General features: G+C 58.5%; 2 protein-coding genes across 4 annotated transcripts; both read right to left on the minus strand.

Annotated features, from left to right (window-relative positions):
- Positions 1-4,626: 4,626 nt before the first annotated feature.
- Positions 4,627-24,182, minus strand: LOC146349140 (protein-glutamine gamma-glutamyltransferase E-like). 3 transcript variants are annotated; one of them, XM_084854614.1, is made up of 13 exons: positions 24,097-24,182; positions 21,657-21,821; positions 21,207-21,440; positions 20,015-20,133; positions 17,704-17,832; positions 15,507-15,684; positions 14,265-14,400; positions 13,355-13,458; positions 9,419-9,664; positions 8,607-8,906; positions 7,149-7,306; positions 6,714-6,847; positions 4,627-4,928 (listed from the first exon to the last, which is right to left on the minus strand). In XM_084854614.1, the coding sequence occupies exons 1-13, from the start codon at positions 24,101-24,103 to the stop codon at positions 4,781-4,783; spliced, it is 2,058 nt and encodes a 685-aa protein (XP_084710740.1). In that variant the 5' UTR covers positions 24,104-24,182; the 3' UTR covers positions 4,627-4,780. The 3 variants fall into 3 exon arrangements, with proteins under 3 accessions (XP_084710740.1, XP_084710739.1, XP_084710742.1); XM_084854613.1 differs by having other exon boundaries at positions 20,268-21,440; positions 24,097-24,171; XM_084854616.1 differs by lacking the exon at positions 21,207-21,440 and having other exon boundaries at positions 24,097-24,171.
- Positions 21,830-23,542, minus strand: LOC146349141 (uncharacterized; the record flags this gene model as incomplete). The annotated part of the gene is made up of 2 exons (XM_084848362.1): positions 23,180-23,542; positions 21,830-23,077 (listed from the first exon to the last, which is right to left on the minus strand). Coding segments are annotated over exons 1-2 (1,611 nt in total), but the record flags the coding sequence as incomplete, so codon positions are not given.
- Positions 24,183-25,925: the final 1,743 nt, after the last annotated feature.

Consider the following 25,925-nt stretch of genomic DNA (forward strand, 5'->3'; position numbering starts at 1 on the left):
GTAGAGGGGAACTAGTACTTCCTGGGATTTGGAAGCGATGCTTCTATTAATGCAGCCCAAAAGAGCATTGGCCTTTTTTGCAGCCACATCACATTGTTGGCTCATATTCAGCTTGTGATCGACAACAATTCCAAGAACCTTCTCGCTTGTAGTGTGGTTGAGCCACGTATCCCCCATCTTGTAAGTGTGCATTTGGTTTGTTTTTCCTAGGTGCAGAACTTGGCATTTATCCCTCTGAAATGTCATTCTGTTGTTTTCTGCCCAGCGCTCCAGTCTATCCAGATCACTTTGAATTTTGTTTCTGTCTTCCAAAGTGTTAGCTATCCCGCCCAATGTTGTGTCATCTGATGTCTACAGCATTAAAGAGGATATGTGTGGCTGACTAGTAGTTCTTACAGTTCTCTGGGGCCAAGATGGGTTTCTTGAGGAGCGGCCTCACAAGTGATGGCCTCAGTCCAGGCCGATGGGACCACTCTTCTTGTAAGGAGGAGTTTCCTGCCTCCTCAGCCAGTCAGCCTCCTTGTGCTGGATGTAACAAGCCAAGAAGGGCCAAGAAAGCAGAGAAAAGGAGAGGCTGCTTCACGCAGTTCAAAGTTAAACTGCGGAACTCGCTTCCACAAGATGTAGCAATGGCCACCAATTTGGATGGGCCACCAATCCCCTTCAAAAGGGGATTGGACAAATTCCTGGAGAAGGCTATTGATGGCTACTAGTCCTGAGAGCTCTATGCTACCTCCAGTATCAGAGGCAGTATGCCTGTGTCCACCAGTTGCTGGGGAACATGGGCAAGAGGGTGCTGTAGCACTCATGTCCTGCTTGTGGGTTTCCCACGGGCAACTGGTTGGCCTCTGCGTGAACAGAATGCTGGACTGGGTGGACCTTGGTTTGATCCAGCATGGTTCTTCTTATGCTCAGGTGGTGAGTGGTAGACACTTGGGAGGGTTGGTGTTGAATGGGGTACGGCTACCCTTGAAAGACCAGGTCCGCAGCCTGGGGGTCATTTTGGACTCCCAGCTGTCCATGGAGGCTCAAGTGTCAGCTGTGAGCCGGACAGCGCTGTATCAACTCCATCTGATACGGTGGCTGCGCCCCTTCCTTCCCGACCATCTGCTCCCATTGGTAGTACATGCCCTGGTCTCCGCTCGTTTAGACTACTGTAATGCGCTCTATGTGGGGTTACCCTTGAAGATGGTTCGGAAGCTGCAGCTGGTGCAGAAGGCGGCAGCTCGCCTGATTAAAGGCAGCTGCCGGCGAGATCACATCACTCCAGTGCTGAAGGAGTTGCGCTGCTTACCAGTTGTTTTCCAGGCCAAATTCAAGGTGTTGGTTTTGACCTTTAAAACCCTATATGGTTCCGGCCCAGCCTATCTTAAGGAGCGCCTCCAGCAGCACCAGACAGGCCACTTAACAAGATCAGCCTCGGATGGCCTTCTCTCTGTCCCATCAGCCAGGACAGCTAGACTGGTGGGGACGAGGGAGAGGGCCTTCTCTATGGTGGCCCCACTCTGTGGAACTCCCTCCCTAGGGAACTCCGCCATGCCCCTCTTCAATGAGCTTCCGCCGTGCATTAAAAACGTGGTTGTTCAGGCAGGCATTTGGGGTGGGTTAGGGCGTTTTAGAAAACGTTTTTATTGTAGAATTTTGTTTTAAACTGTTTCATTATACGCCGTACATCGCCCAGAGTGGCTGGGTGGCCAGCCAGATGGGCGATTAATGAATTTAATAATAAAATAAAAAACCCCACAAGCTTCCCGGCCAGAGTCGTTCAAGTCCTGGCAGCCGCCCATCTGCCCCACCAGCGCCGCGCCAGGCCAGGCCAGGCTGCAAGGCCGCTTCCCTTGGAGGAAGGGCCCCGGCGAGCAGCGTCCGGCCCGCCCGGCTCCCCCCCGGACGCCCAGATCGGCCGCCAGCCGCGCGCGCCTCGCCTTCGGCTGGAGGGGGCGGCGCGTGGCGAGGGAGGGAGGCGCCTCCCGCGGCGGGGGTGGGGCGCGGCTCCGGCCGGGCTCCCCGCCGACGGCTGCCTGCGGCTGGCGCCGGGCGGGCCCGAGGGGCCGGAGCCCGCAGCCGCTCGCCGCACCTCGGGCCGCCTCGCACCCGCCGCCTGGGGAAGGCCCGCGCGCTCGCCCCAAGGGCGGCCGCCGCCTCCGGGCCAGCTGCGCGGGCTCTGCGAGGCAGGGCCGCGCGAGGACGGGCGTGACGAGCCGCTGCGGCTCCCGAGCCCGCGGGCGGGGCGGGCGGAGGACCAGCGGGGACGGCGCTGCGCGAGCCTTTCCCGGCCGGGCAAGGGCGGCCCCTCTCCGCGGCGGCGGCCAGACTGCGGCCGCGGAGACCGGCGTCCGACACCGCCCCCTCGCGGCGCAAGCGCGGCACGGCGACTGGCCGGAGGCCCGGCCCGAGCGGCGGGCGGGGCGGGCGCTGGGGGCGGGCGCGCGGCTCGGGGGCGGAGCCCCGCGCGGCCCGCGGAAGGCCCGGCTCGCGCGCCGCTGCGGCCGGTCGGGGGCCGAGGCGGGCCAGGCGGGGCTCTGCCCTCTTCCTGCCGCGGGAGGGCGGCGCTGGCGGCGCTCCCGGAGACCCCCGGGGCGAGCTGGCGAGCTGCGCTGGAAGAGAGGGCTGAGCCGGGGCGGCGGGCTGCTCCCCACCGCCCGCCCGCTGGACGCGCAACGCAGGGCCCGCTTCCCACGGCGACCGCAGAGGCGCCCCCCGCCCCCCGCGCACGCTCCTTTGGCTCCGAGCGCGCAAGACGTATCCCGCGAAGCTGACAGAGTGGCGCCCCCCGAACTGACAGTCACCCCGTGAGGAGAGGCGGAAGGGGCCCTCCTCGCACAGCGCCCCAGGGAACCGGTGGCGGCAGCCGCTGCGGAGAAAGGCCCTGCGCTGCCCCCTGCCGCCCCCGTCCCGGAATCCTAGAAAAGTAGGGCTGGAAGGGGCCCACAAGGCCATCGAGCCCAACCCCCTGCCCAGTGCAGGAATCCAGGTCAGAGCATCCCTGACAGGTGGCTGTCCAGCCTCGTCTTGAAGGCCTCCAGCGTGGGAGAGCCCACCGCCTCCCCGGGCAATTGGTTCCACTGTCACATTGCTCCGACAGTCAGGAAGGTTCTCCTGATGTTCAGCCTGAATCTGGCTTCCTGTAACTTGAGCCCGATTCTGTGTCGTGCACTCTGGCATGATCGAGAAGAAAAAGGGAGCAGCCTGGACATCCCTCCCAATGGCCGCCTTTTCCTTCCCCCTGCCCTTGATGCTGAAAGGGGCAGCCGGCCCACCTGCCCAGGCACTCCCAGACCAGGAGTAGGACGTGCCACGAGCCCAAAACGTCGTGGCCACGCCTGACTGGAGGATCCTCCGCCTCCCTGATTCCACAGGGTGAAGGGTGGGGTTCTTCCTCATGGAAACGTGACCCCTGCTGAACATCCTCTGGGAGCCGTGCTTCTTGCAAGTAAGTTTAAGACTGTCTAGCTACAGTTACTCACACTCTGGAAACCTCCGGTGTGGATCACTGCAGTGTGTTATACGCAGGGCTGCTGTTGAAAATGGTCCAGAAAGTTCCGCTGGCTCAAAACAGGGCCGCGAGATTGTTACCCGAGACTGGCCGGCATGAGCCTTTTACGCCAGCGCTCCATGATTTGCGTTGGCTGCCAGTCCATTTCTGGGACCAATTCAAACGTACAAAGCCTGAAATGGCCTGGGGCCAGGTTACCTGAAGTATCATCTCCTCCTATATATACCTGCCTGGACCCCAAGACCATCTTCAGATGCCCTTCTCTGGGTGGCCACTAAGGAGAGGGCCTTTTCTGCTGTGGCACCCCAGTCGTGAAATGCCCTCACCAGAGAGGTTTGCCTGGCACCTGTGTTGTGATCTTTTTGGTGCCAGGTGAAGACCTTTTTATTCTGAAGGGCTAAAAAGACTCTTTAGCCCATCAGTTTAAAAAAATTGTTTTGTTTTGAGAGCTGCCTAGAGAGCTTCGGTTCATGGGCGTTATAGAAATGTAATAGAATAAATAACTAAATTGGAGAGCACGTGAGGTGTTTCTTTCTGATGCTCCCTTTCTGTTCCCACCTGTCCCTCCCTTATAATTCCAGCCCGGGTTCAAGGAAGCTTCTTCCCTTGGGGCCTGGGATGCTCTCCCTGCATGCCAGGCCATGCCCCCTCCTGGATGGAGCCCTTCGAGTTCCTCTCTCTCAGGAGCCAGGCGCAATCAAGAGGTTCATGGGAGCGTGGCAGGTGGCCTGGCCTGGCCCTAAAGGCCACTGGGCACATCTCCTCCATGTTTGCATCTAAAAATGTGGGAATGTCACCGGCTGAAGCCTCTTCAAGGCTTAGAGGAATTCCTGGAGGAGGAATGGATCAGCACAACTCAATGGAAACTAGATCTCCACTGATTACCGGACACGGGTCCGGGAGGGAACAGGGGAGAGAACCAGTGGGGAGGGGGCTGTGTCCCTTGGTGCCGTGCTTGTGAGCGGCCCAGAATCTCCTGGATGGCCACGGTGGGAACCAAGGGGTTGAAACAGATGGGGCTTAGTCTGACCCAGCCAGGGCCACTGTCCAGCTCCGAATGCTGCTTCGGGCTACGGGGATTTGCCAAAGGGAGACGACTGACAGGAAAAGATGAGAACATGCAATTGGGATACAAGAAGGCGGCGTGTATTAAAACGGTGTCGTTGAGACTCGGTGACTCCGAGGCTGCTGCGTATGGAGCATCTGGTCCCAGCAGCGGAGGACTTGCGTGCAGCACGCCCTGCCCCAGACGTCGCCCGGAGGGCCTCGCTCTGGCCTTCAGAATCAGTTGGCCACCTTGATGGTCTCGAAGGCTTTGATGTCTTGAAATTTGTCACAGGAGAAATTGATGAGGAGCTGCTTGGTCCCACTCTTGCTGGGGATGATCTCAAAGTGGACCGGGGAGCTCTGCTTGGCCTTCAGCGGTGGCGCCCTGTGGTGGAGGGGGAGGAGGAAGAGGAGAAAGGGGGCTGGTCAGCTGAGGTGGGGCAGGGCGACAGTGGCTGGTGAGGGGCTGGCCTGGCCTGGCCCTCTCTGCGCCTGAGAAGATGAGCTGCAGGCCCCAGCAGGGGCAGCCAGCATGCACTGGTATGCCACAGACCCCAGTCCATCTAGCACTCTCTCCGCGCGCATCTCTCTCTGCCTCCTAGGGTCCTGGGTCACTGCACAAGACACGGACCAAAGGAGGTCATGCAATCTCTCCAGAGCCCTGGGGGTTGGGTACCCCCACTTCATTATGCTGCTGTAGTGGAAGGGTCCAGAGCTCAGTGGAAGAGCAGTGGCTGCTTTGCACGCAAAAGGCCAAACTGGCAGGAGCAAGGCTGGGCAAAGGCCTTTGCTGGGGGGTGCTGCTGCTGCTGGCCAGAATTCCCCGAGGTGCAATTAGTGTGGCAAGAGAAATCTGCGCTCTGAGCCTGGAGGCTGCCCAGCAGCACCTTTCTCACTGTCCCTCCGGTAGACTTTTTCAGCAAGCAGCATAAGGGGAGGCCAGCCGGCTGTTTCCTCAACAGTGCCTCAGCTGGAGGTTTATGCCAGAGCCTGTGTTGGGTCCTGGAGTGAGTGCTGGATCACGGGGGCTTCCAGATGGAGGAAGACCTCCTGAAGGCCCTGTGCAGTGCTGCTGTCTCCACGGATTTTCTTTCGCAATGAGAAAAAAGACAGACAAATCGGTGGGAAATGATGGGGGAGGATTACGAGTGGAAGATGACATCCTCAGGGCCCCTATACAACTCCAGGAATGAGGCAGGGTGCTGGCCTTGTCGGAAGCACCCTTTGACCAGGGAGCCCTGAGGGGCTCAGGGGAGAGGAGAAGCGGACTTGACCCACACCGGCCCAGCGGTCCAGGGAGTTCAGTGTTGTCTACCCAGACTGGCAGCAATGGCTCTTTCCCAGCCCTGCCTGGAGGCACCAGCAGGGATGGAACCAGGGGCCTTCCGAGATCTTGCAAGGTGCGTGCTTCGCCACCGAGCTGCGGCCCCTATTTGGCCATGAGGCCTAATGTGTGACTTAGGTCAGCCCCTCTCAATCAGCCTCACCATGTCATGGGGGCTGTGAGTGCAGAAAAAGAGGGGCTGTGACACAGCTCCAGAGGAAGGTGTTTCTGCAACGAAGAAACTGGCGCTGCACGTCTGCAGCAGCAGCTGGCTGAACGCAGCATGGATCGGCTCCCCTTTCTGTTCTTGGAGTAGTTCTTAAACTTGCAAAAGCATGAAATGTGCTGCTTAAAAATATATATGAATGTTTCCTGGAATAAATGCATCTTCGGCACTTTAAAGTGCTGCAGGCAGGCAGCTCGTCTGGAGCATCCGAGGAGGGACGGGACACACAGCCAACTGGGCACTTGCCGCTGGCCGCCAACATGCCTCTTCCGGGGGAGGCCCCTGGCCACTGAGTTGCTCGCTGTATGTGCTGGGAGCCACCTTGGAGGTGGCTTGGTCCAAAGGCAGGGCAGACATGGTTATCATCGATCCATCCAGCACGTGGTGTCTTGGAAAGCTGGGATGGCCATGCAGCAGGACGGGTCCCACTGGTGCACAGACTGTGCCCGAGTAGTCAGAAAGCTAGCCACCCATGGCAGGGGGCCAAAGGGGCGAGGGGTATCAGTGCTTCATTCAGGATGTAGCCCCTTCCCTCCCTATCCGTGGCTGGGGAGAGGAGAGGAGGGGAGCCCCCCATGCAGGATGGCTGCCTGTTGCCTGCCTGGCCTCCTGGCACTTACTCTATCTTGAGCTTGTCCTCCAGGAGGTCGCTGCCTTCTGCCAGCACCACGCAATCTGTCACCTCCTCATCCAAGGGGTTGGTGAAGACCACTTCCACTTTCACCTCCTGGCCCACCTTCACCTGGCCCAGGACCTGCCCAGAGCAAAGTCTCGGTTGAGCAGAGCAACCCCAGCCATCTCACTAGGCTGGGGCGGGGGGCGAGGAGGGGCACAGCCCCCAAAGGCCTTTCCAGACATGGGGGCTGCCTGGCTGGGAGGGCCAAGCAGACCCCGCTCCCCCTCCCACCAAGGGGCTCCTTCCCGGCCCAGGCTGCCCCTGCATGTAGAGCTTTGACCCCAGCAGCACTGAGGGCATTTCTGCCCTCAAAACTGCCACTGAGCCTCCCCGGCCTGGGCAGGGGAGGGCAAGCGTGCGGCCGAGCAGGGATGCCTACCTTCAGGGTGACGGTGGGGTTGTCCAGGGTGATGTCCCTTTCCACCACAGTGTCACTGCCCTCTTCTATTTGGCACAAGGCAGTAGCTCGAATCATGTTGTCTGTGGTCAGGTGTTGCTGGTACTCTGCATATGGGATCTTGATAGGAAATGCTTTTTCTGGAAGAAAAGCCACAGAGAAGCGATTGACACCAGGGACTGACGTGGACCACAAGCCTGGCAACTCTTGTAATGGGTCGCTCTCTATCAGGGGGATGCCACTCACGTAGATCTGGGGAAGAATGACTGGAGGGTGCCCAGGCAGGATCAGGCCATCTTGGGCTCCCAGTTTGCAGGGGATCTCTGGCAGTCCCTTGCTAGCTTGGAGGGTGGAGAGGAGAGGGACTGCAGGAGCCAAGAGATCCAGTTCCCTCTGCACCCTGCCCCCCCCCCACGGCTGCAAATGCTGAGCCCCTCCCTCTGTCTGCGTGTTGCTTGCCTGGGACGGAGCAAGTGGAAGAAAATGCAGGGGCGGGGGGGGGGGATGTGTCGAGGCCAGCACAGACACTGGGCAGTCGGCCGAGTTCCTGGAATCCAAGAAGGACGTCTGCCTGGCAGGGGTGCACCTCTGAGGCTCACAGAGGGCTGCCACACCCGTGGCAGCAGATGCCATTAACTGTGGCTACTCCGGATGGCCCTGGCTGCGGCTGAGGGTGCAGGAGGCGCCCACCTTCCTGAAGCTGAGCAGACCTGAGGCTGGTCAAAGCCTGGATGGGAGACTGCCTCCCCCCACCCGCGGGTCTGTTGACAGGACTGTAATACATGATTTATGCATGTATGTGTCTGTCGTGGCATTAATGCGCCTTGAAATTTAGGGGGTAACAACAGGAACATCAGGTCTCTACTCTGAGGAGCTTACTCTGAAGTTCAAGGGAGGGAGGGAGAAAAAGGAAGGATTTGCCATCTTCAGTTCAGAGGCACATATGGCTGTGGCGGGGGGGGGGGTTAGTTTAAGCGGGGGGTGAGGTCCAGGCGGCTGTGCCAGGAGCCGTGCAGGAAATGTGGGGTTTGAAGACGTAAACAGCACTTGCTGCTTTGGGCCTCCAGACCCGACCCTCCACCCTGCCCTTGCTGGGGAAGTCCACCCTGGGACTTCCCCTGGCAAAGGGAGGGCTCCTTTTTCCTCCTTCCACATTTGTGTTATGGGTCCCAGGTCAGTCTGTGACCGATGGCTTGGATACTTCTATCCATCCCATCAGCCAGCTAAGTTCCTTCCAGGTGCAGGCACTTTGAAACCAGACAGCCCTCCTTTCCCAGGTGTTCTAGACCTTTTGCAAACAGCATCAGGAGTTCCCCCATCTCTGGCTGAAGGATGGAGTTGCCAAATGTTGCTCCCCCCCCACATTCTGTGGCTTAACCGGCACCCTCTTGCCTGGCCCTGAGGAGCCCCCCCCCATCTGGATTGGTGCAAAAGGGCTACCTTCTTTCGGGCCAAGAGTCACAGAGAGGGAGTTCTTCCAGACCTCGTGGATGGGCTTCCCAGTGTAGACGATGGACCACGCCGTCATATTTGCCTTCAGGCTCTTGGCAGCAGAAGCCAGATTGGTCAGCATCAAGACCAAGTTGACGTCCTGGCCCACCTCTGGGGGGCTCTCCACTTTGAACTTCCCAGAGACTTTGGGCTTCTCAGCTTCTGGCAGCCTGGCTGACGTGCTTTCCAGCGTGTTCAGATTCAGCTTCGCACGAGCCTTTTGGAACACGGCCCGTTCCTTGTCAGAGCCTGAAAGAGACAGAACCGGGTGGCAAAATCCAGCCAAGCTACATGACCCAAATGCAGCAGGCCCCTGAGCAGCCGCCCAGGCCAGGGGCCTGTGTGGACGCCCCCCTCCCTCCCTCCCTCCCTCCGGAGCGTCTCCAAGCCATGGGCTCTTTGGGCCTTCGCCGCTTGGCCATCGTAGCAGTACGTGTTCCGGCAGGGCGCTGAGGGCTGGCAGGCGCGTTGGCTACCTGCTCAGGCCGGGCCACATTTGGGGATCCGACAGATTGCGATGCTCCTCTTGGCTGTGGCTGCAGATGATGTTCTGCCCTCTCTGCCCCAGGCAAGCCACGGGGACAAACCAACAGGCTGCCTGAACACGCTTTAGCTTCATCTGGGTCTGCTGCCTGGGTCGCTGTGTGCCTGGGATCCACTCATGCCCTGCCCCAAACTGTCAGCTGGCCTCGGCTGCAGACACTGCGATGGAAGGGCTGTCTCAGCATTCCCCCTGATTTAAAGAGACTGATGTGCTTTACCTTCGGCATATTTATAGTCTTCAGTGATATCGTGGCGGGCGTAGCTGCCCACAGCCTTTGTGCTTATGAACTGGCCAATGGACTTGGTTTCAGAGTAGATCTTATTCTTTTCTCCCGTTATGGTGTTGTATGTCCAGGTGACCCGGTCAGCATTGACCTCTGCAAAAACGAATGGGGTGTCGTAGTCCAGGTCCACATCTCCCTCTTTGATAGCTATCTGTGAAGCTGGGCCACACTGGAATATGCCTGAGGCGGGGGGGGGGGTGGTAAAGAAAAGGACACAGGTGCACAGAGCACTGGGTTAGGAGAAATAAAGAGGACACTCCCTACGTTGCATGCAGAAAGGACCAGGCAGAACGTGTGTGTCTGTGTGTCTTGTGCGTCATGGGCAGGAATCAAGTTCTGTCAGCCTCAGGACTGGCACGAGAGAGTGCAAATTCACACAGTGCACATTTAACACTTGGGATTTATGGTGACAGACACCACTTAGGTGGGTTTAAAAAGGGCTAGAAACATCCCTGGCAGATCAGCTGAATGACAACCCACTTGACTGTTTGTCCTTCAGCAACTGGTGCTCAGAGGTGTGCTGCTTCTGAACATGGAAGTTTCATTTCAATAGTGGGGTAAAAGATCCTTGCAAAAAGCATCCTCCATGGATCTGTGTGATCACAGCTCCTGACAGCAAACTCAGTTCTCCAAGTGCCACTCCATATGTAGCCACGACAGCACCACCCACGCACAGGAGGGAGCAGATCGGCAATCTGGGGAGACCCTCAAACACAGGATCTTAGAGAAAAGGCCCTCTACGGGGGATCCCGGAAAACAGCTCCATGAGGACTGAGCGTGCTTAGTGGGTGCCGGGTCTCGGGTAGCTGGCTCAGGTCGACTCAGCCTTCCATCCTTCCGAGGTCGGTAAAATGCGTACCCAGCTTGCTGGGGGAAAGGTGGTCACGACTGGGGAAGGCAATGGCAAACCTCCCCGCTACAGTCTCCATGAAAACACCAGCATAAGCGGCGTCCAATAGGAGTCAGCAATGACACGGTGCTTGCACAGGAGGAGCCTTTCCTTTCCTTTGCCACTTGTGCCCCTTGAAGAGTCCCCTGCACTAGTGGCAATGAACCCCACGCTTGCTTACTTTGCTTGTTTGTTGGACCTGCTTATCCCCTGGCTTTCTTCCACCATGGAATTCCAGGCCCCTCCAGGCTCTGAGTGGGCCAGACTGGTTAGCGTCTGCAGGGGGCTGCATAACAGCCCCTCAGGCGAGGTGTTGTGGGCAGAAAAATGCTCTTTGGTCTCTCCTGAACTGTCAGTCCATTTCGTGGGTGCTCTCCGGCATGACCCCAAGGCCCCTTCCCTGCTCAGTCACCAGCTGCTCAGAGCCATCAGCACATAGGTGAAGGTGGGTTTCTTGCCCTAACATGCAGTACTTTGGCCCTGATGGTGGCTTCCCCCTTGATGCAACTAGCAGCGGGGAGGTGGAGGCCCTCCGTGGGGCCATGGCAGGGAGACGAGGGGTTAAACGCGCCCTCCAGATGTGCCTCATCATGCCCTCCACACCATCAGGATCACCTCTTGCTGGGGCTGAGGTTGTTGCCCGGTTTAGAGAGATGGGGGGGGGGGCGTTCTTTGCAGTCTTCCTGGGTTTTCACCATCCTGAATAATTTGGTAGCATCCACACAGTGCTACCCCACTGCTCTTCCCAAACTCCAGCGCATTTATGAATAAAACAGCACGTCCAAGAAAGACCTTACAGAAGCACAGAATAGTAGGGTTGGAAGGGGCCTACAAGGCCATCGAGTCCAACCCCCTGCTCAGTGTAGGAATCCAAGTCAGAGCATCCCTGACAAATGGCTGTCCAGCCTCGTCTTAAATGCCTCCAGTGGGGGAGAGCCCACCACCTCCCTAGGGAATTGGTTCCATTGTCGTATTGCTCTAACAGTCAGGACATTTTTCCTGATGTTCAGCCGGAATCTGGATTCCTGCAACTTGAGTCCATTATTCCATGTCCTGCACTCTGGCAAGATTGAGAAGAGATCTTGGCCTTCCTCTGACAACCTTTCAAGTACCTGAAGAGTGCTATCATCCCAGATGATCATCCCAGAGTGCAGGACACGGAATAATGGGCTCAAGTTACAGGAAGCCAGATTCCGGCTGAACATCAGGAAAAACTTCCTGACTGTAAGAGCAATATGACAATGGAACCAATTCCCTGGGGAGGTGGTGGGCTCTCCCACACTGGAGGCCTTCAAGACGAGGCTGGACAGCCACCTGTCAGGGATGCTCTGACTTGGATTCCTGACTTGAGCAGGGCGTTGGACTCGATGGCCCTGTAGGCCCCTTCCAACCCTACTATTCTATGATTCTACGATCATCTCTCCCCTCAGTCTTCTCTTCTCAAGGCTAAACATGCCCAATTCTTTCAGTCTCTCTTCATAGGGCTTTGTTTCCAGTCCCCTGATCATCTTTGTTGCCCTCCTCTGAATCCTCTCCAGTTTGTCTGCATCCTTCTTCAAGTGTGGTGCCCAGAACTGGACACAGTAGTCCAGATGAGGCCTAACCAGTGCTGAGTAGAGGGGAACTAGTACTTCCTGGGATTTGGAAGCTATGCTTCTATTAATGCAGCCCAAAAGAGCATTGACCTTTTCTGCAGCCACATCACATCGCTGGCTCATATTTAGCTTGTGATCAACAACAATTCCAAGATCCTTCTCGTTTGTAGTGTTGTTGAGCCACATATTGCCCATCTTGTAACTGTGCCTTTGGTTTCTTTTTCCTAGGTGCAGAACCTGGCATTTATCCCTATTAAATGTCATTCTGTTGTTTTCTGCCCAGCGCTCCAGTCTATCAAGATCCCTTTGAATTTTGTTTCTGTCTTCCAAAGTATTAGCTATCCCGCCCAATTTGGTGTCATCTGCAAATGTGATCAGCATTCCCTGCACCTCCTCCTCCAAGTCATTAATAAACATGTTGAAGAGCACTGGGCCCAGGACTGAGCCCTGCGGTGCCCCACTCATTACCTCTCCCCAGTTGGAAAAGAAGCACTCTTTGAGTCTGATTCTGTAGCCAACTATGGATCCACCGGATCCTTGTTTCATCTAGTCCACTTTGAGCTCATTTGCTCATCAGGAGATCATGGGGCACTTTGTTGAAAGCTTTGCTGAAGTTGAGGTATATTATGTCTACACAATTCCCACGGTCCACAAGAGGTTACTTGATCAAAAAATGAGATCAGATTCGTCTGGCAGGATTTGTTCTTGACAAATCCATGTTCGGTTCGAGTAATCACTGCATTGTTTTCAAGGTGCTTCCAGATGGATTGCTTTATCAACTGCTCCAGAATTTTCCCAGGGATTGATGTCAGACTGACTGGTCTGTAGTTCCCAGGTTCCTCCTTTTTACCCTTTTTGAAGATAGGGACAACATTAGCCCTCCTCCAGTCATCTGGCACTTCACCCGTCCTCCATGATTTGAGGAACCCCACTGCGTACATTGTGAGAATGGCAGATTTACTCTGACTCTCTATTTCTGATTATTTAACCCAACAGGGTGGGGCGTGGGGGAGAATCTGTGGCCCTCCAATGTTGCCGAACTGTAACTCCCAGCATCCCTGGCCATTGGCCAAGTTGGCTGGGACTGACAGGAGATGGCGTGCAACAACATCTAGACGGTCACAGGTTCCCCATCCTCAATTCAACCCATTACCAATCCATAAGAGGAGCCAAGCATTAGGAGAAACTTCCTAACAGTAAGAACTCTTTGACAGTGGGACAGACGACCTGGTGGAATTATTTAAGCAGAGACTGGATGGATCCTGAATTGAGCACGGGGCTGGACTAGATGACCCCGATGGTCCCTTCCAGCTCTAACGTTCTGTGACTGAATCTTGTGATTGAGTGCACAAGTCAACCCCCCCCTTCAGCTGTCAGCTCTTTCACCTGTACTTCTCTCTTGTGGAGTTGCATCCAAAATTTGCCACCCATTGTATCCAGAGCCAAGGTCATTCCGAATAAACCAGCCTTCATTCCAGACGTGGAAGTTCCTGCAACCAAGACCAAAGAACGCTGAGGTGAGGCCCCACATCTGCCTGGGGTTGCTGTAGCTGGCAAGATGACACTTTTGCAATCACAGCTGAAAGGAAGCCCTTCCCTTCAGATCCCATCTGAAGGACAGATCCCATTTTCCCACAGAGGCAAATATTGTGTCACCACATTAAATGAGCATTTGCCGGTATGTAGACATCTGGTAGGGAACTACAGATGCTCCTTGGTGCATATTCCTGGATAACATATGCGTTTCTTGTATGTATGCATGACATGTTTACATGTACACATAAAAAGGCAATGGGAGAAGGAAGCCCACTCAGCTGCAATTGGGTTTTGGGAAAATGCAATCTCTCTGCAGCAGAACCACCCCACACACACACACACACACTGCTGCCACTTTGGGGAAAGATGTGGAGATGTCACGAACAATCAAGGCAAAAAGAGAGAAAGGGCCCTGTGCCAAATATGTCTGGAAAGGCCCCTTGGGAGAGGCTGCAGCAGAAGTAGGAAAAGGCCGTTCTGAATGAGCTGAGGGGGGTGGGGGTGGAGGGAGGGTGAGTCGGGAACCATTGCGAGACATTCACCGAGCATTGGGGAGGGAAGCTCATCACAGGCACCGCCCAGAGCCATGGAGAAGTGCGGCTGAGGAACGGGCAAGGGGACCCGTTTTGCCCAGGAGTGGGAACCTCTGTAGCGCTGAGATGCCTCCCTCCCCCTCTGCCTCTGTGTGCAGAAGGAACAGCTGGGTCGAGTGCTGGACAGCCCTGGGCCTTCGGCAACGGGGATGGTCAGGAGGACTCACCAGACGCTGTCCCCGGACATGTGCACAGGGTTTCCAGAGGCATCGTAGTAGACATCCACAGTCAGGCTTTTGTCTGTGTCGTGGGCAGAGTCGAAGTTGGAGATCATGCGCGCAGGAATCCCGAGGCAGCGGAGGACTGAGAGGGAGGGAGAACGTGGAATGCTGTCCCTGGCGTGCACCAGCATGGGTCTCTGGCACGCCCCTCTGCCAGCACTCCCCTCTGGGTTACCCTCTGCTGACTCCTCCTCCAAGCCAGTGCTTGGAGCAAAGGCCACCTTGTCAGGTGGCAGCAGTGGGAATGAGCCACGAGCCGTGCTTGGTCCTCTGGCCCAGAGCTGCTGGGTAGGTTTTCTGGCTCCCCTGCTGGACAGGGCACTTGCTGACTCAGCGGCTTCGCCACTGCCCTGCTCCTTGCCTGTTGGACAACTCCCCAGCCTTGCCCACGGGATGGGGAATCCAGCCCGGGCAGGAGGGGTAGGGCTCGCCATGTTTGACGGTGCACCTCCCCTCCTCCTGCCTGCCCGCCTCCACTCTCGCTCCTGATCAGAAGTGGAGGAAAGCGAGTGTGGCTTCCATGGCTCAGCCTCTCCAAGCCCCATATTCCTGCCACCAGCCCAGTGCAGGTGACCCAGCAGGTCACAGGGCCTTCCTCCCCTGCCAGCCTAGAAGTAGAATTATGGAATTATAGAATAGTAGGGTTGGAAGGGGCCTAGAAGGCCACTGAGTCCAACCCCCTGCTCAATGCAGGAATCCAAGTCAGAGCATCCCTGACAGATGGCTGTCCAGCCTCGTCTTGAACGCCTCCAGTGTGGGAGAGCCCACCACCACCTCAGTTGGAGTGGCCTCTCTTCCACCCCAACTATATTCTGCTCCAGGCAGCAGATCCATGGACCGGGTCTCCGGGGCTGCCTCTCCTGGTGGGCCAGGCCAAGCCAGGCCAGGCACCCCTTGAAAGAGGCTCTGTGCTCCCTCTCTGCCCTGGGCAACTCTGAACACTCCTGGAGGGGGCACGTATGTGAGAAGCTCATTGCGATCAAGGAACAGGAGTTCCAGAGTGCCCTTTACATCCTGACTCTGCTTCTATGCATCCATTTCCCCACAGACTAAATGCATGTTGCCTGTCTGTGGTTTGGCTGTTCCTTAGATGCAGCAAAACATGGGGCTCGAGCAAACGCCCCATCCCAGCACCATGTCGGCAGCGCACAGGCACAGCAGGCGCCTCGGCCCTCCCAAGGGGCGTACCTGCAGCCAGGACTCCTGCAAAGACCCAGCACTGCCCATACCGGACCGGCTTGAATCCAGACTGCTTCCACTTCCGCAAGATGTCCACGCTGCCTGTCCAGCTGCTGGGATTTTCCCCACCACTGTAGTTGCCACTCCAGTTGCCCTGCAGCACTCCATTGTCGTCGTTGCTGTTGACCTGGGAACAAGCCACAAAAGGCAACGCTGGCCTGAGGCTGACGGGGACCTTCCCCGGCCATCCGTTGGTTGCTGTATTATGCAACGGGTGCTTGTGCTTCACTGGTTGTGTGCAAATCCAGAAATTTTCTCAGCCAGGAAGCGCCACTCTTCTGGAGAGGTCACATTTCATGAAGACAAAAACCTGCACCAGCTTATCTCAACTTCTGGGGGGGGGACCCGATGCACAACCCCACCCAGACCTTGTCCCAAGTGGCTCTGGGGAGGGAGCAAGGGGGCGGGGAGCCTTGCCACTCCCTTCCCCCACCCCACTCCCTGCCCCATTGCGAACAGTTCCACATCCTTCCACAAAGTGAGGAGAAAACCAGCCAGAAAAGTGGGGGGGGGGCAACACGTTTGTGGAGCAGGCCCCTCTGTTTCCTGCCAGCCCTCTTGCTGATGTGCCCAGCTGGACTCAGGCCCTCCTGGGCTGACCTCGCCCCGCTGCCTGCTGCTCTTGCCGCCCTGCTGTGACATCTGACAGATGGCCTTCCCCAGTGGTCAGGGGCTGGAACTTATCAGAACCTCAGAAGAGCCCTGAGGTAGGATCAGAGCCAAGGGGCCCACCTAGTCCACCATTCTGTCCCCACCCTGGGCAGCCAGATGCTCCATGGGAGGCCCACAAGCGAGACTTGCCCCAGTGGGGACACTCTTGACTGCTACGCCATCAGACACGAAGTGCTGTCCTCTGCTGGCTGACGGTTCAGACGGAAGCCCATGTGGTTCAGCAGGACATAGCTCAGAGAGGCCCGGACTCCGCAAGAGAGATGCTGGGCACGTGGCCTTTGCTCCTGCTCTGTGGCTAGAAAGGGTTGTGGCACCCCTGCAGGGGTGTTGCTCGGGATGCAGCTGCAGTGCCCTGTGCTGGCGGGAGGTGCTGGATCAAGCATGGGTTCGACAACCCCGCCGGCCCCAAGCAGCCGCTTGGATGGGGCTGCAGTCATGGTCCCCTGGGGGGCTCCTCCTCCTCTGCACAGGCCTCCCCCTCCCTCCGCACTCCTGGCGGTGGGAATCTCATTGGCCTTTGCAGCAGGTCTTCCGAGAGCTGGAGGAGCACCCAGCGCTTGTCGTGTCCTTCCGCTCTTTGGGCAAAGGGGGGCTGGGACAGGCTGGGGGGCACTTCAGGGAATGCTTGGGAAAAGGCCAGAGTGCAGGTGCTTTCTTTGCGCCGGCTGTAGAGCCCCTGTGATACTGGCATGGGGGCGGGTGAGAGGAAAAACATGCCACAGAGCTTGGGCTGGTTTTCAAGCCTCTCCTAGTTTTTCTTTTGGAAGGTAAAGGAAATGTGTGGGATCTCCTCATTTGCTCTGTGAATGTACACCACAGATGGTAGCCCTAGAAAGAGAAACGAGAACGGCTTCCTTCCTCATGGCAGCTGCCCCAGCATTTTGTGATTAAACACACACACGCACACACACACACACATTTTCTTTCAAATGTGTGAGCCCCCCACCCCCTCCAGTACAAAACCATCTTTCCAAAGGGGTGGGGGCAATTGAGGGGATGAAACTGACTAGGCCGCAAGCCGCTTGCCATCTAGTCCATTTCACTGCCTCCTTGAGTTGTGGAGGCCTCGGGAGTGAAGCTGTGATCAGTGGTGAGGGTGTGTGGGCAGGTGGGTGGGCGGTCTTGATGGCCCTCCAGATGTTTTAACTTACAACTCTCATCAGCCAATGGTGACGGGTGATGGGGGTTGTATGCCAAAACATCTGGAAGTCCACAAGTTGCCCCCCCCAGCCCGGGACTAGGGAAAGGCTCCTCCCCCTGCCATGAGTGCCCCTGTGCCACCCGCTCTGCCTTCGCAGCAGCCTACACGATGTGCGGCACTCGTGCAGCTCTTCCAAAGCTGCTGTGTCTGGATCAGGGCTAGTGCTACAGAGGTAGGAAAGAAGGTGGGAGCCGCTCTTGTCTACATTCTGCACAGGGGTGCCTGCCTGCAGTCTTTGGGTGAAAAGGGCGAATGAGACAAGCCTTTCCGTACCATGGCGCTGAGCACCCGCCCAACGTATTTGGGGTCATTTCGGCGACGCAAATCAGCAGTCGGGTCCTTGCGGTGGCTTAGGCTCCGGTCCAGTATGGAAAGGCAGATATCCAGAATGTCATCTTGAAACTGGGCAGAAGAAGATATGAGAGAAGCAAAAGGTCTCATTCTGCCATCTGCACCACCAGCTGTTACTCAGGTCAATTTTTTGAGTTCAAGTGCTGGAGACAGAGGGCTTAGAAGGAAGCCATGGAATAGAATGGGAGGGAAACTTTGGTTCACAAGCAGGCCTGTCTTTCCTCGAGGGCAGAAAGTTTTGCTGCCGGAAGTCTGAGATGCAGGCAACCATGCTGACAAAGCTGTGGTCCAGCCATGGAACAATGGAGCAGTATGAGAAAAGGTTTCAGCATTTGCTAGTCCCTGCAGCTAGCAGCTCCACGAGTCCGGAGTCTTCCCATGTACCCTGATCAGGCTTAGGGTAACATCAGCTGCCTACAATGATGGAAAACTGTCCCTGCAGGTTTCTGCACCCCAACATGGTGTTCACCAATCAAGCTCCAAATTTTCCAGTAAGCAACTAGGAAAAAGAGCCAATCAAAAGCAGGAACATTGAGGCTGCCAGGAGGTTTTTAAAAAGCAACCTGGAACTGCACCCTGCTAGAAAAAAACACTCAGTTTGTTCTTCCCCTGCTTGCTTGATTTTTACCTCTGAGCTTTGTTGTCAGATGTTGCTTTGTTTCAGGGGCCTTTTTGGCCTTGGCCTGGTCCTTGCCTTCCTCTGAGAGAAGAAGGGTCCTCCTTCCTTTTTTTGAACGTGTTTTCCCTCGGCCTTGAGACCCTCTGGGGCCACCTCCCCGCAAGCCAGCTTCTCTGCAGCTTGGTGTCATTCCCACCCTGTTTTATTTTGCTCTCTGGTGAGGCTCAGGCTTCGCCAGGCTTTCCATCTCAAAACATTCTCTTCGCTGCCTGGATTAATTTTTCCTAGCTGGACTTTGCTGAGTTCTACATCTTGAATTCTAGGAGAGGCCTCTTTCAGTCTTCCTCTTGGTCCGCAAAAGCCTGTTCTTCAGATCTCTGCTTGGGTTAGCTACACATTTCTTTTATTTCCCCCCTTTCTCTCTTTTCTCTAAAGGTTTAGACCATACTGCTGTATAGGTGAAAGGTTTAAACATTGCATTTAGCTAGTTTGGACTGGTTGAAGTTTAAATGGAGCTAAGCAACAATTCAAATTGCCACTAATTGGGCGTACTATAACTTTTGTATGTCATAGCTATTCCATTTGATACTCTAATGGTAGTTTTTCTAATATTGTTTTTTTTAATAAGCCTCAGCAAGAGTTAAGTTGTAGTTTACTTTGCATAGTATAATCTTTACATGTAAGTCACATGGCTTTGTAGTTCATGGGTACAAATGTATTTTCTTTGTAATCACTGCATGTTTTACATTCTAGTTTTGTATGTGATGTTCTTTCGCATTTGCTTTTCTCTGTAAACCATTCATAGCTTAAGACTTCCTGTGTGGCCTGTTTTCATTTGATTAAAGTGTATTTACTTTTAAAGAGCCTTAAGTCAGCTCTGGTTGTGCTCTCTCACCCCCTGGGGCAAAGTCAGAAGCTCATTTTCACCAGCACCCCCTTCTTGGCACAGAGGGAGCTTTCTAAAGTGGTGTCCTGGTGTAGCCAGGCAATGGTCCCAGGCAAAATGCCATCTTCTGGGTTTGAGGTGCGACACCTGCCGACTTTGGTGCCAAAGGGGTGAGTCTTCCTTTTGGGTTGCATTCTGAGAAGCATCTCTGGCTTTTCCAGGGAATGCTCCAAAACGTGTTCAGACTGAGGCTGGGCAGCGCCTCCGTCCCCATCCCCCGCCCTCTTCTTTGTCCGTTTCCCAAGTCTGAGAGGTCCACACACAAGCCCTCCTAGGCTGGGCAATGAAGGGTACCCCCCCAACACACACCCTTTCCTTTCTGGCCAATGAGTCAGGAGGAACTATTTTTTAAATCTGATATTTCTTGGAGTCACACCAGCCATCAAGGAATAGCGCAGAAGAGCACCCCACTTTGGCCTCAGCTGCCACCCCCCTCCCCACACACACTTGGTAAATTTGAGAACATGTGGGGAAACCGGGCCAGGGAGGAGGAAGGCGACCGGCAGGCGAGGGAGGTTCTGCTGAGCCACAAATGTTGGAGAGGGCTCAGCTTGCCACGCCCTGGGGATTTCTGAACAGGGTGGGGGATTGTTTTCAAACCCACCCATCCACCCACCTCTCAAAGACTTCTCCATCTGTAGCTTGAAATCCCCCCGCTTTACATTTACCTGGCCAAAGTTCCATCCAAAACTGGAGATACGGTTTGAGCTGCCTGCAAAGACCACACCAAACTCCGAGAGGACGTATTCCGCACGCTCCACATCATCAGCCATGAACACATCATCGCCTGAAAGCCAAATGACAGGAAGGCACTGGTGGTGTGTGTGGGGGGAGACTGCCTCTGTTGCCTCCCCCAAGATCTCCTTGGGATGTGCAATGTGCCACAAGCCCATAGGATCCCCCATCCAGCCCAGCCCTCACACTGTTTCTTGTTGTATTTGCTAATATTCTTTTCAGAAATTCCCTTCGAGAGGCAAGAGCTCACTCTCTCCAGCACATCCAAGAAGGAGGTTTGGGGAAGGGCAGCTGCGCAGGGGCGGGGCAGGGATGCGACGAGGTTAGGGCCTTGTGGCTGCCGAGTCCGACCGTCCGTCTTCCTTTCCCACGTGAGAAAGGGAACACTGTGCTGGGACCAGGCCTCCGCAGCCCATGGCAGGTTCAAAATCGGGGGGGGGGGGCTCCTGCTCTGTTGGAAGGAAGGGGGAGGGCCCACAGCAGGTGCACGGGACACGCGCTGTCGCAGGTCGAGCTCTTCGTCCGACATCGAGCCCAGGGTGGCCTCCGGTTGCCCGTCGGGGGCTGTCTCCCCTGAGGGGCCCAAGGAAGAGAGAGGCCTTTCCCCTGCCCTGCCACCCGAGATCCCCCTCCCCGCACCGCCGCCTCTCCGGGGGAGAGTTGGGGGCCCGGGCCCTGCCGCAGGCAGAGCGCGTGCTCCGCTGCTGAGCCGCGGCCCCGCGGCGCCTGCGGCCTGCCGGAGCTGCCCCGCCCGTCGCCCCAGCAGCCGCAGCAGCACGGGAGAGAGACACGAGCTCCCCGCGGCAGTGGTGGCGGCGGCGGCCGCCGCCTCCCGGCCGCGCGCGCGCGCGGGCAGCCTGGGCTGCGGGGGGATCCTCCCCGGGCACGGCGGCAAGCGCGCGGTGCTCCGGCCGCTGCTGCTGGCGGTCCGGCGCCTGCGCGTCCCGCTTCCTCCCCCGTCCTCGCCCCGCCGCCGAGAGGGCGCGCGGGGCGCGCTCCCCGGCGCCGCTCCCGCGGGGCCTCCTGCCCGCAGCGCCCGCCGCCGCCCCGCAGCGCCCGCGGGGGCCTGCGGGAGGCGGGCCCGCCCGGCGGCTCCGAGCGGGGCTGGCGGGACGCGTCCGGCACCTGGCAGCCAAGGGTTGAAGAGCACGACGAAGGTGCCCAGGGCGGCGCTGCCGGCGCTGCCGGCCTTGAGGCCCAGCCGGTGGCGCCCGACGGCGGCGCTCGCGGGGCTCGAGATGGAGACGGTCAGGGCGTCCGCGGCGGCGGAGGCCTGGACGGCGCTCCACGTGCCGCCGCTCGGCGCGGCGGAGATCCCGAACGCCACGCGCGTCTTGGCCTGCAGGGCGGCGGTCGAGCCTGCGGAGAAAGAGGCGGCGGAGGAGGGGGCTGCCTCTGCGCGGGGCGGCCGTGCGCAGCCCCCGGCGTGCCGGGACGCCCCTCCGCGCGGCGGGCGGGCGGGGGGGCCACCCAGCCTCGCCGCTCCTCCGCGGGTGTCGGCGCGCGAGGGGGCCGGCGCAGGGGGCCCCGTCCCGCTCGGAGCGGAGGGAGGGAGGCCGGGCGGGGCGAGCGTACCTGTCTCGACGGTGAAGGTGAGGCTGTCCGCCGCCGGGGCTGGTCCGCGGAAGCGCAGGCCGACGGAGAAGGGTTGTCCGCGCCGCACCAGCAGCTCGGTGCCAGCGTACCGGTCGGTGCGGTGCGCGGCGGCGTTCTCCTCCCGTTTCCAGTCAGGGCTTGCCGCTGGAGGGGGAGGGGGAACGGAGCCGCTCGGACCGTGGCGACAGGCAGCCGAGCGGGACTGCCGCCACCGCGGCCAGGGCGATCCCGAGAGCACCGCCAGGGGCCCGCGCTCCTCGCTCTGCGTGCCCCCGAAGCCGGAACAGCGGCGGCGGCGAGCCCAGCGAGGACAGCTTCTCCTGCGGCCCCCCCCCCCCCGCTGTCGCTCGGACCCCGTGGACCGCTTGAGAACCAGCCGCTCGCTCGGACGGGCGGTGCGTGATGTGGTCGTCGGGGCGCTCAGCGTCGCTGTACCCAAGAGCCACGCGGTATGGCCTGCGTCGAAGGGGAGCCGAGGATTCGGGGGCACAGAGTCCCCCTGCAAAAGCCCCTTTCACGCCCACAGAAGCCCGGAGGGCAGGCAGAGGGCAAAGGATCCACTCTTGGGGCCCGCCCCTAATCCTGAGCGGGACAGGGTGCGCTGGGGAGAAAATGCCCTCCGTCCAGTGCATTGGAGGGTCTGTGGGGCCTTCTGAGCCCCACAGGCCCTCCAGAAGCCTGGTGTGAATCCCGTACTGGCTCTGCTTGTGCTTCCGGGAGGGGCTAGATGACCCCCCAGTGGCGCAGCGCGTGGGCACGTTCCCCTCCCGGGGCCAAAGCCAAATGCCAGCAGGACGGGCTTGTGCAGATGGGGCTGTTCGCGCATGGACACTCCAGAGGCAATACTCTCCGGCGTGCCACACAGGGATCGGCTCCGGCCAGCGCCCGCGGGCCTGGCCACGCGCACAGCCCCCCGCCCCCGCGCCCCCCGGCCAAATCACGGTTAAATGCCCGAGTACCGCTACGAGCAGCAGCGGCTCGTGGGCCTGGGGCCTCGGGCTCGGGCGGGCTGGCAATCTGCCAGCACGTGGCTGCGCTGGGCTGCTGCGTGCGGAGGGCCGCCGCGAGAAGGCGGCTTTCAGCAGCTGGACAACACGGGCGTCGATGCCTGCGGAGAGAGGCAGGCCAGGCCGGGGCGCGTCCCCCGCCGCCGGCGATGGGGACCCCACTGCATCCCGGACTTTGTCGAACCTGGCCCCGCCGCGCGGGAGCTGCCCCGCCAGTGCATGCCGGCTCCCCGAGGAGGCGCTCAGAGCTCCCCCTCCGTGGTCCCCGCGCTGGCCCAGGCTGGGCTGCAGACAGGAGGAGGGCCGGCCCGGAGGCCGCCGCCCCAGCCGGGTCGGCGAGCGCAGGCTTGTCTGCAGGTGCCGCCGCCGCCACCTCCCCGCGTAATGATGGCCCTCTCAGTGGGGAAGCAGCGACACGCCCGCCGGCGTCGTCTCCCGCCGCCCCATCGGCACACGCGGGAGCAGGTAGCCTGGGGAAAGGGCAGTCTGGGTCGCCTGCCGGGAGGCAGCTGCCGAGGCAGCCCTGCCCTGAGCAAGCGGCGGCGGGCGGCGGGCTGCCTCCCGCTGCAGCTCCGGGAAGGCGCGCTGCCCGCCGGTCGCCCCTTGGCGGGAGGGAGGCCTGGGGAGCGGGTGGGCTGGCGCTGCTGGAGAACCCCCGCTCTGCCACAGGAGCGCGGGGACGCCGGGAGGGCCTTGGCCTGAGTCCCCGCAGCCTTGTCCGCTCCGACTGGCAGCCACGGCTCTCCCTCCCGGTTGCAGGCGGGACCGCTCCCTGCGCTGCCCAGAGATGCTGCCGGGCCCAGCTTGGTCCCTCTGTGCGCAAAGCGGGGGTCTGCCCCAAGCCACAGCCCCACTCATGCCTCAGGCCTCCAGCCCCTTCCTGAGCTAGCCGGCCCCTGCTTGGCATGGCTGACCTGCTGTGGGCTGTGACTGTCTAGCCCAGGCTTCCCTCCAGGCCCGCGATGAGCCCGGCCTGCTTGCCTCCCTCCACAGATCGTCCCCATCCGTGTTGGCCTGTTCCGTCAAGCAGAGCACCCCCTCAGCCAGGGGCGGGGATCCTGTGCCCCTCGATGTTGCTGGGGCCCCTCCCATCAGCTCCAGCCAGCGTGGCTAGTGCTCAGGAGTGGTGGGCTCCCATGACACTGGCTGGCCAAGGACTCCCACGGCTGCCCTAGGCCTGGCAGCAGTGGGGCAGTGGAAAAGGCCCCGAGGCTGCCGCTGGGATCCGCACAAGTGGGGCTGGGGGCCCGTCTGAGTGGTGCAGAGCCCCCCTCTCTGCAGAGGCACCTGGGAGGGAGTGCAGCTGCTCTGCCTGCTGGGTTCCCAAAGACCCCTTTGATCCTCCACTCCCACCCCCCATCTCCGCTCCTGCTTGCAGCCAACCCAGATGTGTGCTGGCCTCTTGGACTCACCAGCCATGATCTCTCTCTCTCTCCCCCTCCCTCACTCACTCCACGGCTGCTTGGGTGCTCTGGACTGCTGGCTGTGACCGAATGGATCTCAAGAGGGCTCAGGAAGCCTCTTATAGAGAGCCGGGAGGAGCCTCCCCCTCCCGCGGCTGCCCAGCCCAGGAGCTGGGTGCGGCTCACAGGTCACAGCAACGGTGCCGTAACCATTCCTGACAGGCTGCTGTTTCGTGGGCTCTGCCCTTGTGCAAGAGGAGGACAGAAGCCAGGGCAGGGGAGACACTGGGCGGCTCTTTACTCCCAGGAGGCTGATGACTGAGGTGCTGCTGAGAAACTTTGCATGCAGGGAGTCATTTGCAGGGAGGAAGGAAGGGCGCTTGAGTCAGCAAGCTGCCACGGATGACCTTTTCCCTGTTACTTGCACAGGCAGCCAATGGGCAAAAAGGCCCCATGCAACCCTCTGGCACAGGGGACTGGAGGGGGGGATGCAGCCCCTTCTCGGAGGCTCAGGAAGCTCTGACTTCATGCAGCCGGAAAGCCAGCCTCTCCTCGTTGTGCAGCCAGCGGAAGGAGCGCACCTTCTGAGGGCAGTGCTATGCTGGTGTGCCTCCCTCCTGCCTCGCTGCGTCTCTGGCTGCCACGGGGTCCCAGCTGCTTCCAGGCTGGGCAGGCGGTGGTGGCTGCAGCTTCCCCAGAGTGCTGTGGCTTCCAACACACACCTCAGCTCTGATCTGAAGCTTTTCCCAGAGAAATCAAGCACAGAATGCAGACAAACTGGAGAGGGTTCAGAGGAGGGCAACAAAGATGATCAGGGGACTGGAAACAAAGCCCTGTGAAGAGAGACTGAAAGAACTGGGCATGTTTAGCCTTGAGAAGACTGAGGGGAGACAGGATAGCGCTCTTCAAGTACTTGAGAGGTTGTCCCAGAGAAGAGGGCCAGGATCTCTTCTTGATCATCCCAGAGTGCAGGACATGGAATAATGGGCTCAAGTGACAGGAAGCCAGATTCTGGCTGAACATCAGGAAAAACTTCCTGACTGTAAGAGCAATACGACAATGGAACCAATTCCCTGGGGAGGTGGTGGGCTCTCCCACACTGGAGGCCTTCAAGACGAGGCTGGACAGCCACCTGTCCGGGATGCTCTGACTTGGATTCCTGCCTTGAGCAGGGCGTTGGACTCGACGGCCTTGTAGGCCCCTTCCAACTCTCCTATGATTCTATGAGAAGGAAAATGCCATCTCTGATGAAACCCCAGGTATCCTCCCAGCCCGCTGCGTGCTACGGGCCTGCAGCAATACCGGGATCTTTCAAACAGCCTTTGACAAAGTCCCTCACCGAAGAGTCTGGAGCCAACGTAGCAGTCATGGAATAGCAGGAGAGGCCCTCCTATGGATCACTAACTGGTTAAAGAACAGAAAGCAGAGAGTAGGAATCAGTGGTAAATTCTCCCAATGGAGCAATGTAAACACTGGGGGCATCTCTACGCCAGCCTAAAATCCTGCATTTAAAATGGGGCTTTCTGCTTCCGTTTTAAATGCAGGATCAGAACTGACTGCCTTTACACACACTTCCTTCCCCCCTCCTCTTCCCCCGCCCCGTATCTGAGTCTTCCATATCTCGCTCCTCTTTTTGCTGCTTCTACTCTTTTCAAGGAGGAAACTGAAGCGGAACACAATGGGGTAATTTGATAGCTCATTGTCTGCGATCAATTTAAAAACGGAACAAAGGACATTTAGTGCAGGAGACGCCCTGGAGGGTCACAGCAGGGTGATGGGCATCATGTAAAGAGACCACAAATGTCCGTCCGTCTGTGAAGGAGCGCTCTCAATCACAG

This window comes from Heloderma suspectum, chromosome 4 (genome assembly GCF_057233095.1).
Source record: "Heloderma suspectum isolate Gila_16-S chromosome 4, 16-S_ref, whole genome shotgun sequence".
In the NCBI taxonomy this organism is placed as follows: Eukaryota; Metazoa; Chordata; class Lepidosauria; order Squamata; family Helodermatidae; genus Heloderma; species Heloderma suspectum.

Coding starts and splice junctions, on each gene's coding strand:
- LOC146349140 (XM_084854613.1), bottom strand. Junction 21,441..21,656: donor CACCTTCACCGTCGAGACAG/GTACGCTCGCCC, acceptor CTTTCTCCGCAG/GCTCGACCGCCGCCCTGCAG. Junction 7,307..8,606: donor GACTCTTGGCCCGAAAGAAG/GTAGCCCTTTTG, acceptor CTTTTCTTCCAG/AAAAAGCATTTCCTATCAAG.